This window comes from Chenopodium quinoa, unplaced genomic scaffold (genome assembly GCF_001683475.1).
Source record: "Chenopodium quinoa cultivar QQ74 unplaced genomic scaffold, ASM168347v1, whole genome shotgun sequence".
NCBI classification, from domain to species: Eukaryota; Viridiplantae; Streptophyta; class Magnoliopsida; order Caryophyllales; family Amaranthaceae; genus Chenopodium; species Chenopodium quinoa.
The window spans coordinates 6031415-6046475 of NW_018744301.1; the positions used below are offsets into that span (position 1 = coordinate 6031415).

Sequence of the window (15061 nt, forward strand, 5' to 3'; positions counted from 1 at the left end):
AGCTTCCCTATCTAACCCTTTGAAGAGCGAATCCAATGAAGGCAACCACCGGAATCCTTCTTCAAAGGGCTAGAGAGAAGCTATAGTTTCTCTCTCTAGAACAAAACCCTAACCTCAACTATCGATCATGCCCGGTACGACCAGACTGTCGATCTTTGGAAGTGGATAACTGTCCTTTGGGCATGCCTAATTGAGGTCTGTTTATTCAACACACATACGCCAGGTACCATTCGGCTTCTTTACAAGCACAACATTTGCCACCCAGCCGGGGAAATTACATGGCCGAATGAATCCAGCATCCAACAGCTTTTTAACTTCGGCAGCTGCCGCCAGACTTCTTTCCTTGCCGTGATTTCTTTTCTTTTGTCGGATGGGCTTCTTTTTTGGATCATCGGCGAGTTTGTGGACAGCGAGATCTGGGCTGACGCCAAGCATCTCTTCCACTTCAACGCCTGACATCTCTTCCACTTCAAAGGCAAAAATGTCTTTGAATTCTTTTAGAAATAGGTGAAAATCTGCACCCAACTTAGCATAAGAAGTCGTACCAACCTTAGAAGTACGCTCTAGACGGCTTTCATCCAGAGGTATATCAATATGTTCATCATTTGGCTGGGGACGGAGCTCATCTGACCGTTCATCGTTGAGAGTTGGCCGGCCTAAAATAATGTTATAGCCGATCAGCTCTTCAACTACCAAGAACTTGACGACCAGGTGTCGCCCTTCTCCTTTCTCTCCCAGCCGGATGGGTAGATCAATCCTACCAACTAGGTACATCATTGATCCCCCTCCAAAGCCAACCAGGGGGTGGTTTATCGGGTGCATGCTGCTGGGCTTATACTTCAGTTTTTGCAAGCACCTCTGGCTGATGATGTCCGACGAGCTGCCGGTGTCAATAAGGATCCGCCCAACCAGCTGATTGGCGACCTTATATTCAATGACGACCGGGTCGTCATGCGGGCGGCGGATGCTGCCCCTGTCCTTCTCAGTGATTAAAACATCTGGGAAGGAGGAGCTGGCTCACGCCTGCTTATCAGTATCATTGTCCATCTTTTGAAGATGGCTCTTGGTGCCCCGGATGGTGGGGCCACCACATGAGAACCCGCCTGCTATAGTGTAGACCGACTCTTTATCAGTTTCCGAGCTACTAGCAGGCTAGGGTGTCTTAGATGACTTCCCCGGGTTCTTCTTATTAGTCCCTTTGGACTTAAAAATGTGGCTCTTTAACATCCCTTTGTCAGTCAGACGGTCCAACGCCCGCTGAAGGCTGCAGCAGTCGTTGATGTCATGGCCAACTTCCTCATGGTATTGACAAAATTTATTTTTGTTCCTTGATTGAATGGAACTTTTCATTGGATTCGGCTTCTCTAGAGACATTCGGTCCTTGATCTCCATGAGGGTGGAGTTGCAGTCCTTGTTAAACTTGTATTTGGGGACGTACGATTTAAATTCTTTCTTTTTCTTCTGGGACGGCTGGTGAGAATCACTCACCGCCCAGACTTCTTTTCTCTTCTTGCTCTCATCTTTTTTGTTTGCCGGCTGAGCAGGCCGGCTATCTTTTTTTCAGTCAGACTTCTTGGAGTCCGACTGAATGTCAGGCGAGCAGAGGTCGGTTGCTTGAATATAGCATTCCGCCTCACTCAAGGCCGCCTGTAGGGTAAATGCTCCATTTCTAACAAGGTCAAACTTAAAGGTCGACCCATCTCTCAGACCCTTAAAGAAGTCTGTAAAGGCTACTTCGTCAGACAGTCCCTGAATCTGAATTCTGGTCAGATTGAACCACCTGACGTAAGAGCGTAATCCTTCTCTCTTTCCCTGCTTAATGGTGCTCAAGTCAAGACTTGTTTTCTTCGCAGGGATGTTCATTGAGAAGTTGGAAACTATCGATGGAACCGGCTGGCAGGTTGCCAAACCATTGTTGGGCAATGCCCTTCAATGTAGCCGGGAAACATCGACACCAAGTGGCATCATCCAACCCCTGTAAATACATGAGGTTGGTGTAAGCCATGAGGTAATCTTCCGGGTTGGAGGTACCATCATAAGTACCTACCAACACATTTTTAACCTTGGCTGACTATGCCGCTTCGGTTATTTCCCGGGTCAACGCAGAAAGTTGTTCACCCAGGCGGAGCAGAAGAAGCTGCCAGTCCAGTGGCTGGACATTGCTCTATGCCGCCTGACCTCTGAAGAGAGCCATCTGCATGAAATGAGGAGAATACGGGTCGTAGACCATAGGCGGTACGTACGGTGCATTCCCAATCATCTGAGGGAAAGAGTGGACGGTATTACCGCCTATATGGCTCTCATGCAAGGATTGTACATTCCCTGCAGATGTATTCTTAAAGTTGTCTGGAAAGCTTGAAGTGGAAGCTGACTTAGACAACTATTGATTCCTCTTGCGGGTGATGATCTCCCGGGCATCAAGAGTGGATTTTTTGTTTCCCACCGGCTGTTCACTCCAGCGGGTATTGTTGGTATTCCTCTTAGGTAGAAGAATCTTGGACTAGTTAAGGGTCCCGGCTGCCTTCTCCTTTGGATGCGGAGTTGGCTGCCTGTCCCTGACTGGCTTCCTCGCTCTTCTCTAGGGGAATCTTCCTTGTCGACTGGCCCTTACTTGGGCCAGCCCGGCTCTTGATGATCAGATCCTTGATTTCACCCTTGAAGCTAGTCATGAATTTCATGAGTTCATCTCGAGTGACTGGAGCGGATCCACCGGTCATATGGGTTTCCCCTTCCAGTTGACCAGGGGGTCGACTTGTACCCGTCTGGCTTGCACCCCGTTCCAGAGTGTCCCTGGTCCGGATGCGCTTGGTTATCAGAGAGCCATCATTGGCTATATAGGTTTTGACCTGTGGATCATCGTTCTCTTGGTCTGTAAAGACCTCCGACTGGTCTACCGGACGTTCAGGAGGTGGAACAGACTCTTGAACCATCCTTGAGGTACTCTCCCCACAGACGACGCCAAATGTTTTGGGTGTTTTTGTCCCTAGGGAGAGCTACGTCACAAAGATTGGTCCGGCTCGAGCTTCACTTGCAAAACAACGGAGAATCCGGTTGTAGGAGTTCCGCCTCCGACGATCAAGTTAGTAAATTGAAAGAGAATAAAGAGTGCGGAAATTTAGGTGGGTATCTGCTTGGATTCCAAGCTCAGGTGTTTCTCTGATGTGAGAGAAAGTAGGTAATAAAATGATTGATTGTGTCTCCAAAATGGGGAAATATCTCCCTATTTATAGGGTCGTTGGAAGGTGTGCCCCTATCTAGGTCACTTGACCTAGATTTTGGTTACTGCGTCGTTTTTCGGCGCTTCTTAGAAATTGGGCCCTTGAAGGCCGCAATTTCAGAAGATACCTGAAGGGGACACGTGTCAAATGACTATTGGGCCACTTAGACCAACCTGGGTTTGACACGTGGCCTTCTCTCATTGGACTACATATCTAGGGTATTTTTACCCTAAGCAACTATATTTTGCTAAACGTAGAAATCATATTATATGGTCAAACAAGAGTGATGAATAGTATAAAAAAAATTTATTGTTGCAATATTAATAGAATAGAGAAAGTATTATTTAAAAAGAACTGGCCGAAGATTGTATTCTTAGTTACTCCCTTTGTCCCCAATTATTTGTCCCAAACCATAAATTCATTTTATTAAGGCTTTGGGCAAAAAATAGTGCACATGACGACATGAAAAGTGAGAAAACATGTCAAAAATAGTATGGGGCAATATTTTAAGGACACCTTAAAAAGAAAAGTAGAGCAAATAATTAGGGACGGACGGAGTACTTATTTTTCCCTAAAAGTTTTGACATTGTGTGGTGGAACTGTGGAAGGGAGTCATTGAGCGCAGACATGGAAGACAAAGGAGAGAAACTATGCGAAGCGGCGAGGGTGGGTGATTTAGCAGGCATTACATCTCTCATTTGTGCCGGATATGACGTCACTTACTTCGATGCTGACGGCCTAACTCCATTGATGCATGCCGCAAAGCTTGGTCACTCTGAAGTCGTCCGTAAGCTTCTTGAAGCCGGCGCTCCTTGGAATGCTCTTTCTCCTTCTTCTCTCTCTGCTGGAGATTTTGCTATGCAGAATGGTCATCAAGATGCCTTCGATATTCTTCTTAATTCAGGTATCTTTCTCTTTTTCTTTCTTTCATTTTCCTAATTTTTACTCAATACATTTCTATGGTAATTATCTTGAATATGTATGTATAATAGCATCTTTATTAGTAATTGTTATATTAGGTTAGAAGCAATTTTTCCTATCTATTAGTCAATATATTGCAGATAAAAAAATGATGTTGATGATTTTACAAGTTCATTATTCTCACTTGTACTTCACTTGATTATCCCATATTCACCATATATTTAAGGAAATTGTGTGAAAAACCACCCAATTAAAACACATTTTTGTGAAAAACCACCCACAATAAAAAAAAATGTTGTAAAAAACCACCCAAACTAAAAAAATATTGCAAAAAGCTTTAAAATTCACAAAATTCACCTGTCCCATCCCCCTTCCCCTGAAAACCTTTAAAATTCAATTTAAACAATGAAAAACCTCATACCACCACCGGAAAATGTGGTCGGCGTGATTTTCGAGGTGGAGGGGGTGAATATTAGGGGTTTTCAAGGGGGGAGTGAATGTTAGGGGTTTTCGAGGGGGAGGGATGGCCAAAATTTTCTGGTGAATTATAGGGTTTTCTAGGGAGGGGAGTGTGGTCAACGCCGGGGGAGGACGGTCAACGGTCTGTTTTCAACAGTGGGTGGCTTTTTGCAACATTTTTTTTAGTTTGGGTGGTGTTTTATAACATTTTTTTTTATTGTGGGTGGTTTTTCACAAAAAGTATTTTTAGTGGGTGATTTTTGACAAAATTTCGTATATTTAAACCTGATTGGAATTGATCATTAGTCCTAAAATTTAATTCCTCCGTTCCCATCATATTGCAACAATAGGGAAGACACGAAAATCAAATTGAGGAGAGATATATTATAGAGAAAAATAAAGATAGGGAAGATAAGATAGATATAGAGAAAACATGCAAATGTTGGTAATGTTGCAATATTTGTAAAACTTACTAAATGGTAATTATTGCAATATTAGGGAGACAGAGGAAGTATATCTTTAAGGTAAAAAGAATGCACCCCTACAACAATGTTAATGACTTTAATTTACCGCGAATCTTTGAGTAGTAAGTTTATGAGATAGGATACTAACTAGGATTGGTGTTACATTGTATTTAAGCTTGGAAAATGACATGATGGGTATTGTACCATCATGTATCTTGTAGATGAAGGGACAATTTAAGTGTTGTGTACATTGTTTCCTGAAATTCTTTGAACATTATACACGATTGTGTGAATTTTGTCATGTGATGTAATTGGAGACTATAGAGTAAGACAATTAGAAGTTTTTCCTAGTTTATCTCTGCAATATCAAATCATATTACATGTCCCAATAATATATTGAAGTTTCTTGATAGGAGGAACTTCAAGGTGATTGATTTCTACTATCTTGTTTGATTGCAATACTTTTGATTTTCATGGTATCAGGTGTTGCTTTACTATTCTAAATTTCTAATCTAGCCTATTGGCATTACGTATTTGAAAGGGGCCATAAAAACTCATAAAACTATTTGTTATTAATGTAATTTTTGTTCGTTTGTCTTCTTTGTTACTTTGAATTAATAATATTATTTTTTTTTAATTGAAGAGATGGTATAACAATATTTCTTCATCTCTTATTTTGAGCATGTTGATGCTTATAGAAAGTCTGGTGACTTATGAATGGCATAGTTGCTTCTTCAAAGAAAACCAACCCATCAAGTTCTCTTTGCTTTCTTGGTTGTTTATATTGGGAGTTCTTATGGTTGATGCAAATGCATCTACCTTAGGGATTCCCAGGGCTTGTTCGAAGCATTAGAATTAGTAAAGGAAATTTACATCCAAATTTGTGTGTGCATATATAGCTCAAGGGTTTTTTTTTTTTTTTTTTTTTTTTTTGTGACAATTAAATTTAAAAGTTATAATTCCCAAAAAATAAAAAAAATCATAACTCAAAACATTTAAGCTTACCTCTCTATGGCTATGCAAAACAGCATAAACTATAAACTGAAAGAGGGCCTTAAGATAACCCCCTTCTTGGAACAAAAACATGAACAAACTGGTAGTTAATAGAGGCATATATATCCACCTATATCTTTATGATGTTGGGATGCTTGTTGAGGCATGGACTTTAATTATATCTTTCAAGCTTTAATATGCTATGTAGGTGGATTTTTTTTTTTGAATTACCACATTTGAATTGCTGTTCTTTATCAGATATGACATGATATGATATTGACTAAGTGAAAGAAATGATATTAACTTCTACCTCATTGAAAACAAAAGGTGAAAAATCTAAAAATTGCTAGTATACTTGTTTTTATCTCTCTCATCCCTCTTTTTTTCCTTGCTTATTTACTGGCAACCTGACCAATGTGATTTTGGCCTATTATGAAATAACCCTTTTTCGACCTGATCCTCTTTTTCCTGGACTAACCTACTTAATAATCAGGTTTAGGCTCTGTTTGGTTCAAAATTATTTTTATTTGAAATATAATTATATCAATTTATCTGAAATGTTTTATTTTTCCTAACTTATTTTGTGTGAAGTTATTTTTTCTTATCTGTGTGTACATTGTTTAATATTGCTTGAAAAAATCTTCATTTCTCCAAGCTTATCTTCACTTATTTTGTTTGAAATAAATTAGAATAAGTTGAACAAAATATATCTTAGGACCAGGTGGGGATGATAATAGACAGAAAGGAGGAGGGGGGGGGGGGGAGCTGATTGTGGAATCTGGAAGATGGTGAGTGGTACTGTTGTCCATAACAAAAAGGTAACCGGTTAGGGGCAGCCAGTTTACTTACTTTGAAGTTCAAGAGAATAGAACCGAATACTAGTCAACGGGATCCAGGAAAATTGGTTTTTTCTCCTTTCCTGAAATTCCCCTATAAAACGCTTCCTATAAACAAGATATATGCAAATGATGATGCACTTGTTTTTATCAAATGTTTTTATACATTACCTGTGATTGTTGATGCATTCCAATGAGTCATTTAAATAAGTCATTTAAAGTCTGTTGAGTGTTGGTAGACATGTGATGTTAATTTTGATCTTTTGATTTATCTGGTTTAGCATTTTTAATTATATTGCTTGTGCAGGGGTTCAAGCTGAATTGATACTTGGTACCATTGCAAGAAATGCAAAAGAAGATGGCCATTCAGATGCGGGTTACTTGGAGGATAGAGTTAGCTTTAGCGAGGACAAGCTGATGGATGCAGATAGCAAGGCTGTTATGATGGCATGGGAGAAACCATTAATGGAGTCTCATGCAAAAGCCATTTGCTCTGGTGGAGGCCACGTGTTGAATATTGGATTCGGAATGGGACTGGTAGATATGGCCATCCAGCAATATCATCCTATTTCACATACTATTGTTGAGGCTCACCCAGAGGTTTATGACCGTATGCTTAGAAATGGCTGGGGTGAGAAAGAAAATGTGAAGATTTTGTTTGGTCGGTGGCAAGATGTACTTCCCCAACTTGAATCCTATGATGGTATTATGCTCTTAAAAACTTCTAATATTTCTTCCCTCTTATGACAATATCTTGAGGGTCCATGCTATTCATGCATTTGTAAATATTTCTAGCTTTTCGGCGTGTATCATTTATATATGGTAGTTTCTTTCACTGTTTGCAATCTTTGCAAGGCCTTAAATGCCAATGTGGCATATGTGGCCATGGCCAAGGTCGACTCTACACCTTGAATTGCTAAATTAGAAGCAGCAATGAGCTAGTTGATGGACTTCCTTTGTACTGAGACTACTGACGGAAGATTGGTTGAAGACTCAATGTAGATAGTGTTAAACCATCACTTTGGATATTGAACGTATCATGCTCCTATCATTATTAGGTTGTGTGCAAGTTGCTGCAGCAATGCATGATGAAAGACTAGACTTGATCATCATAGTGTTTGAAGTTAATGCACTTTACTTTCTGCTTATTTCTTTTGATGTTTGTGAGGTCTTATATCATGGTTTGATTGTAACTTATTGTGGGATACTTCACTTTCTTTTGTTTGCTTCTGTACTTTGATATTCTTAGTCTGTTCTTGTGCTTTCACTTTTTTGATAGTCTTGATATTTTAATTCAGGTATATTCTTCGATACATATGGAGAATACTACGAAGATATGAGAGAATTCCACCAACATCTTCCTAAACTGTTGAAACCTGAGGGTATTTACTCTTTCTTCAATGGTCTTTGTGGAGATAACGCGTTCTTCCATGTTGTTTACTGCAATATAGTTTCATTGGAACTTGAAAACCTGGGATATACTACGCAGTTAATTCCCTTGCCTGTAAAAGATTGCCTTGCGGAGGATGTCTGGAAAGGTGTACGACAGAAATATTGGCAATTAGATACATACTACCTTCCTGTTTGCCATTACACAGATGATTCTGTGTGACTTCTGAAGTATTTTTGCATGGCGTTTATGTGATGTCTTTTAATGAACATTGTTTGACCTATATAGTTGGTGACTTATCAGTCCTGCTGATTTATCAATATGTAATATCAGAAGCTTTTCTTATTGTTACGAACTGTTACTATGAATGAAACGAGTTGATATTCATTCATATGTCCTGCCTTGAATTGTATGGGTTTCATACTTTGATAACCGAGCAAGTTATTGGATTGTTATCTAAGTGTGGGTTTCATACTTTGATAACCGAGCAAGTTACTGGATTGTTATCAAAGTGTTAACAGTGAGTCGCTCATCGACATTGTTGATTTAATGATTATTAGGGAAGTTGTCCTCCTTATCTGGTATATATAAACCCGTGTTTATTAGGAAAACAATGAGATAAGTTAGATTACATTATTTTGTACAGATACTGTATTTTGATTCATTACCAACCCCCTGCATGCCTTATTTTTGTTACTGTTGGGGCCTTGGGGGAAATGTTACCTAATATTCTGGTTCCCCCTGCTAATTATGTATTAAAAATACGCATATGGTACTAATTTTATTTTAATAGAAATGTAGTCCATTTGAGGACTCTTAACTTTTGGTATCGAGAAGCGAGAGGTAATATAATATAAGTTGGTCCATGCTATATATATAAATGAAAATGTGATAAATATATTCAAACGTGTCAAAGTGAAAATAAAATTAGGACTACGTATTAGGTAACCCTGGTTTGGGGAGGGGTTACTGAAACTTAGGTGATGTTGGTGGCTATCCAATATACCAAGCACTTGGAAAATCAAATGAAATGTTATGGTGACCTTTTTCTTAATAGTTGAAAATCCAAAAGATGTATTGCTATTATTGGGTTTGGAGCATTTCATGTCTGTTGGGTGAAGGTTAATTTGCATTAGAGAGCTTGAATATTGGGTTTGGAGCATTTTAAAGATTAATTTGCACTTGAGAGCTTGAATATAATGAGTACTTAGCTTTTCAATTCCAGATTGTACTGTCAAACTCTAGCATAAGTTATGATTTTGTAGATGATATCTTGCTGTATCTTTTGTTTGATGGATTGAGGGTTTTTACATTTTTTTCTGTTCAGTTTTTTCTTTTATTTTTTAAACTGGAGGAAACTTTAAATTACTTGGGGCATGATATCTTCATATTCCTTCTCTTTTTGTTATTGTGCCTTACTGTTAACATCTCCATTGTCTCTTTACATCCAAAATTGTTCTTTTGTTACTCTGTCTTGCTTTTAACTTTCTTGATGATCTCTAATAAATTAAAAATTAAGGAATTGTACCTGGGTTAATTCAAACCATTTAGCATTTCATAGTGCAAGTATATGTGGTAATACATATATTACTCCTCCACAGTTCAGTCCAATGAAAATTATACATTTGTTCTGCGTACACTTTATGATTATTAAGTACTTGTAAACTTTGTTTACCTTGCTGAAATTGAAACAAGAGGTGAGAATAATTAAGTATAGGAAACGGGGATTATGGCCCTTTGCAACATTCATGTTGCACTTTTCTCATGTCCATGTAAAAGTGATTGGACTAGTCACTGTATGTCTCCCATCTGACCATGTTAGATGACCAAAACTGGTGGTGCCAGAGGGCATGGAACCAGCTGAAACTGTGACTATGAAACTCTTCTTTTCATTCATTCTGTTGAAACTCAACGATTCTGGCTCCACTCTAACCTTTATTGAGCCATCATGCACGGACATTGAAGCTTTGTATATTCCTGGTGATCCAACATTAGTAAGGGTCCTGGTATATTTGACAGAGTTCACTGCCCTACCGTCTCCATTTTCTGATGCTGTTTCTAGAGTGACAGCTAATGAAGGGTAGTTGAAGTCTCTGACTCTGTAAGTCTTGCCTGAGGAACAGCTGGATTCCTGGGAAGTGGTATGCTTAATTTGGTCTGAGCTGTAGTTTAGAGCACATAGAAAGTCAATGTAGTCGTTGACTGTGACATCGTAGACGAGGCCTGGATCAAGGGCTGCAATAGGGTCCACATGCCCTGCTCCATGATCAAATGGTGTTGATGGAAGTCCTGTGGCAACATCAATGATTGGTTTTCCGTTCCTATAGGCTGTGTATGCTGTAGTCATAAGGGCGGATTTGATGGCTGCAGGGCTCCATTCTGGATGGGCAGCCTTCACTAGTGCAGCAAGACCGCTTACATGCGGGCATGACATAGATGTTCCTGAAATGATGTTAAAGCTCACATGCCTTGTATCACTCTCCAACCCAGTTGGACCCACCCTGCCCGTCCAGCCTGCCAGGATGTTGACACCTGGAGCAATCAAATCAGGCTTCAGTATTTCTGGAGTAAGTGGATTGGGACCTCTGGAGCTGAATGATGCCACAACTGGTGATGGTTTCACGCCTAGCTCTGTCCCTGAAAAACCAATTGTTGCTGTTGGATTATCGTCGGATAAGATGTACTTCTTTATATCATCAGCTTCGTTTTGTCCAAGAGAAGCTGCAGGTATGAGGTGGGCATCAGCAACTAGTTCTTCTCCATAGGCTTCAGAATTTGCCAAGATCATACCCACACCACCAGCCCTCTTTACTACTAGACCTTTTTGGGCCCTCGAATTTCCCCCTCGATCACACACAACAATCTTCCCAGAAACATCTGCCGGATTTAAGCTGCCGCTCATGCAAAAATTGCCATTTGTCATGTTGCTTGCTTTCCCTGCATAAATAAGGGATAATAACTTGTTGGGAAGAGGCTTACCACTGTAAAGTGATGCACCAGTAAAATTCCTCCCATCTCCTAGGGTAACGTATGCTGGGAAATCACGGTCTATTGTACCAGCACCCACAGTGGTTATCCATGGAGCAACATTAGACAAGCTACCAGAGTCAGGTCCAGCATTTCCGGCAGAGCAGGATACCAAGATCCCCTTTCTTATTGCAGAGAACGCTCCTACAGCAACCGTGTCCATGTAGTAGTCAGAGATGCTGCCTCCAACAGACATGGACAAAACATTAACTCCATCATCAATTGCCTTCTCCATTGCAGCTAATATGTCAGAGGTAAAGCACCCACCTAGCCAGCAGGCTTTGTATACTGCAATTCTGGCATGTGGAGCCATCCCTCGAGCTGTCCCACTTGCATATCCAAAAAGACTAGCGCTGGTAGTGGCTGAACCAGCTGCTGTAGTTGCTGTGTGGGTACCATGACCGTCATCGTCCCTTGGTGATTTGCTTTCAGTTGATTCATCAATTGGTCCTAGAATAGCTTCATACCCCTTGCAAAAAAACCTTGCACCTATAAGTTTCCTATTGCAGTCTGAGGACTTGAAGTTTTTACCTTCCTCACACTCACCCTTCCAGCTACTGGGCACAGGGTCTAGCCCCATGTCGTCGAAGCTTTTAAGTTCTGGCCACACACCTGTGTCAATCAGTCCTATAATCACATCACTCTGTGAAGTAGAGGTTGGCAGGAGCTGATCACTTTCACCTAGCCCTAGCCCTAGCCCCAGGAACTCAGGTGTTCGTGTTGTGTGGAGCTCGTATCTTGTTTCAGGCACAATAGAGAGAGTCCCTGGTTGGCTCTTTAGTGATTTAGCTTGCTGTTCAGTCAGCCTCGTCGAAAAGCCATGAATTACACTGTTGTAGGTGTAGAGCATCTCTGCAGAGTCTGCAGCAGATTTAAGTGACGTATAATACCACTCATGATGGTGTTCGAAACTTGCTGGCATGTGGGACTTGTCCATATGTACTATGTAAGTTTTTCTCTCTCGATTTTCATGCTTTCTCTCTGCTATTGCATACCTGTGGTAGGAAAACAATAGCATATATATGAACATTAATTGGGATTGGTATTTCTGGATCTTCATAATTTCAGTCTTTGCTGTGTGCTTAATTTGGGTAGGAGAATGGTGGGTAGTTTGTATATATTGCCTTAAATGATTAACATTTAGCAGTGTCTAATGAATTTATATATAATAAGTCTTAGCTTGATTTTCTTTCTCGTGGGCTTAAAGTGTTTTGCAAGTTGTTTTAATCTTTTTTTTCATTTTTTCTCTGTGGCAAATAGTAAATTAGCAATAATGATTAGTGACAATATAGACGTAGTTTACTATAGTGATAGAACTTTAGATTTGGACCAAACAAAGCGCCCCTACCGGATTTGGACTGTAGTTGGCCACTTTTCTTTATCATAATTATTACCCGTATGTATTTTATTAATTACTCCCTTCATTTCTCTTTTGCAGCGGTATCATTTCATTTTTTAACAACTTTAAACAACATTTTACTAATTTTCCTTCCCACTAGTGGTTCCCTTTTATCATTTTAATATTTTTTATATTCTTTCTTCTCTTCAATTATACTCGTTATTGCTTTTTTAAATTTTTTTGTTTTTTATTTTTTTCAACCGACCTTCTTTCCATCATAAAATGATAGTTTCTTGTTTTTTTACTGTTCCTTTGAAAACTCCGTGCCCAAATAAATGAAGCAAGTACGGAGAAAGGTTTTTTTTTTTAGTATTTGTGAAAGGAAAGTGTTATTTGGCAACAACAAAGTATGACTACATTTGTTTATAAGAGTTTCCTTTAATAATTTGTAGGAATAACCTTATTTATTTATAAAAGTAACCTTATTTTGTCCATAATTTAAGGAAACCCAAATTCATTATCAGTGTGACTACATTTGTTTGTAATTCAATTTGTTTCATCAATTAATCTCTATATTTTGATTTTGACAAATAAAAGAATAATACTACTTATTAATAAGAGTAACCCTACATCCGGAAGGGTAATCCCATTTGATTTTCATCGTATCCTATTACTCAATTAATTGTTTTACATGTGAAGTGAGCATTCCATCAACTAATAGCGTGGCTAACTATGTATCAAAATTTGTAATTTGTGGAATGTTTTCGTTTTTTATTTGCAACACTGTAAATTGTAATGAACATTCAATACCATTTTTTTGTGGTGTATTTTGAAATTGGGTACTTAAGACTCTTGTAGACTGGTGTTATTACTGGTGATACCTTTGACAGTTAGTTGGTAATTATTAGGAATGATCATATCATAAGATTGGTGGTAGTAATTTGCAAAATGTTGCACTCTCTTTCTCTTACCTTAGTCGTTGTGTTAGCTTTTAACCAAATATATCTAACGCATTTCTAAATGTCTTAGGCCCTGTTGTTATCAGATTATTTTCAATTCAGTTCAGTTCTAATAAGTTCAGTTTAATTCAATTCAGTTCAACTTCCAATTTTCTTCTCTCATAAAATATTCATTTCAGCTCAGCTCAGTCAATGAATACAAATCCTTAGTAGTTTAGCTTATACTGTCTTTGTGAACTTATTTACTTTTATTTATTTATGCAAATTTTTAATGATGACCTTGATAAACCTTATTTCTTTACCTTTACATATTTCTTTTAGTTTTTGCCTATACATAGCTTCAGGACACTTTCTATCATAACTTTTGAAGCTTTACATGTCATTACACTGTCTTTAAATTTTCCTTACGACAAAAATAACCATTTTTAGTGTGTAGAGAAGAAGGAATTTGATTTAAAGTGTTTTGGTATGTGTTTTGTCATGATCTTGAGCTTCATGACCTTGCTAAGATTGCCGTGTTGTGAATACATATAATCTACTCCCTCCATCCCCGAATAATAGTCCCTTGTGGGCAAATTTTAGTCTCAAAATGTTTACCCTCATTTACTTTTTCCAATAACCATTAATATTAATTTTTTTACCAAAATTCCCTCCAATTTTGCAACAATATTTGCGCAAATTTAAATTTCTCATGTAAATTTTGTTTTTCCGTGCACTTTTATTACTTTTTCTCTCTACTTTTTTGCATATCCTATGTCAATTTACTTTTTCAATGTACTTTTACTATTTTTTTTTTTTTGAAAACTTTACTATTCTTATTTGTGTTTATTAATTTTCATGAAAAATGCCCCAAAGGTACTATCAATAGAGGATGGAGGGAGTAATTTCCTCATCATGTTTAACAAAATAAATAAATAAATAAATAAATAAACAACCTCACAACCATGCACTCTTTAATGCCAGAGCAAGTTTAGCCTCAAGTTTTAAGACTTGGGGTGACATCATCATTTTTTTTTTTGACCGGTAAACTACTGGGAGGGGCCCCATCCTATCTCAGGAGTGGGGCTGTGAGGAGTCGAACCCCCATCACATGGGGGGCAGATGGAGGGACCAACCATCCCTCCATCCCATCACTCCTCAATTGATATCATGGCAAAAGTCTTAAGACTTATGCTTAAGACTTTTCCCATTTTTTTCAAAAATCTCAAATAAGTCTCAAATTGAGTCTTGAAATTTCAAGACTCAACTTAAGACTTGAAATTGGGAACCACTACTCACACCTCACGTTTATTTTTATTATCCTTTTTTTTTCCTTACACTTTTCTACATATAATATGTCAAATATTTAAGTCTTAGGATTAAAGTGATAAATTTGTGTAAATCTTAGTGAGTCTTAATAAGAATTTGATGACATCATTTTCAATGGGGACCACCAAAAATAATGTCACATCCAAG

The 15061-nt window shown here is 38.6% G+C and overlaps 2 protein-coding genes across 2 annotated transcripts; one reads left to right on the forward strand and one right to left on the reverse strand.

Annotated features, from left to right (window-relative positions):
* The first annotated feature begins 3780 nt into the window (after nucleotides 1–3780).
* On the forward strand, nucleotides 3781–8736 carry LOC110695543 (protein arginine N-methyltransferase 2-like). Its single transcript, XM_021872760.1, has 3 exons — nucleotides 3781–4122; nucleotides 7199–7594; nucleotides 8190–8736. Exons 1-3 carry the CDS (start codon nucleotides 3846–3848, stop codon nucleotides 8501–8503), a joined length of 987 nt encoding a protein of 328 aa, XP_021728452.1. The 5' UTR covers nucleotides 3781–3845; the 3' UTR covers nucleotides 8504–8736.
* A 1074-nt stretch (nucleotides 8737–9810) lies between these two features.
* Nucleotides 9811–12734, reverse strand: LOC110695544 (subtilisin-like protease SBT1.7). The gene has a single exon (XM_021872762.1). The coding sequence runs from the start codon at nucleotides 12366–12368 to the stop codon at nucleotides 10044–10046; it is 2325 nt and encodes a 774-aa protein (XP_021728454.1). The 5' UTR covers nucleotides 12369–12734; the 3' UTR covers nucleotides 9811–10043.
* Between the last annotated feature and the right edge of the window lie 2327 nt (nucleotides 12735–15061).

Coding starts and splice junctions, on each gene's coding strand:
- LOC110695543 (XM_021872760.1), top strand. CDS start 3,846: ATGGAAGACAAAGGAGAGAAACTATGCGAAGCGGCGAGGGTGGGTGAT. Junction 4,123..7,198: donor CGATATTCTTCTTAATTCAG/GTATCTTTCTCT, acceptor TTGCTTGTGCAG/GGGTTCAAGCTGAATTGATA. Junction 7,595..8,189: donor CCAACTTGAATCCTATGATG/GTATTATGCTCT, acceptor ATTTTAATTCAG/GTATATTCTTCGATACATAT.
- LOC110695544 (XM_021872762.1), bottom strand. CDS start 12,368: ATGAAGATCCAGAAATACCAATCCCAATTAATGTTCATATATATGCTA.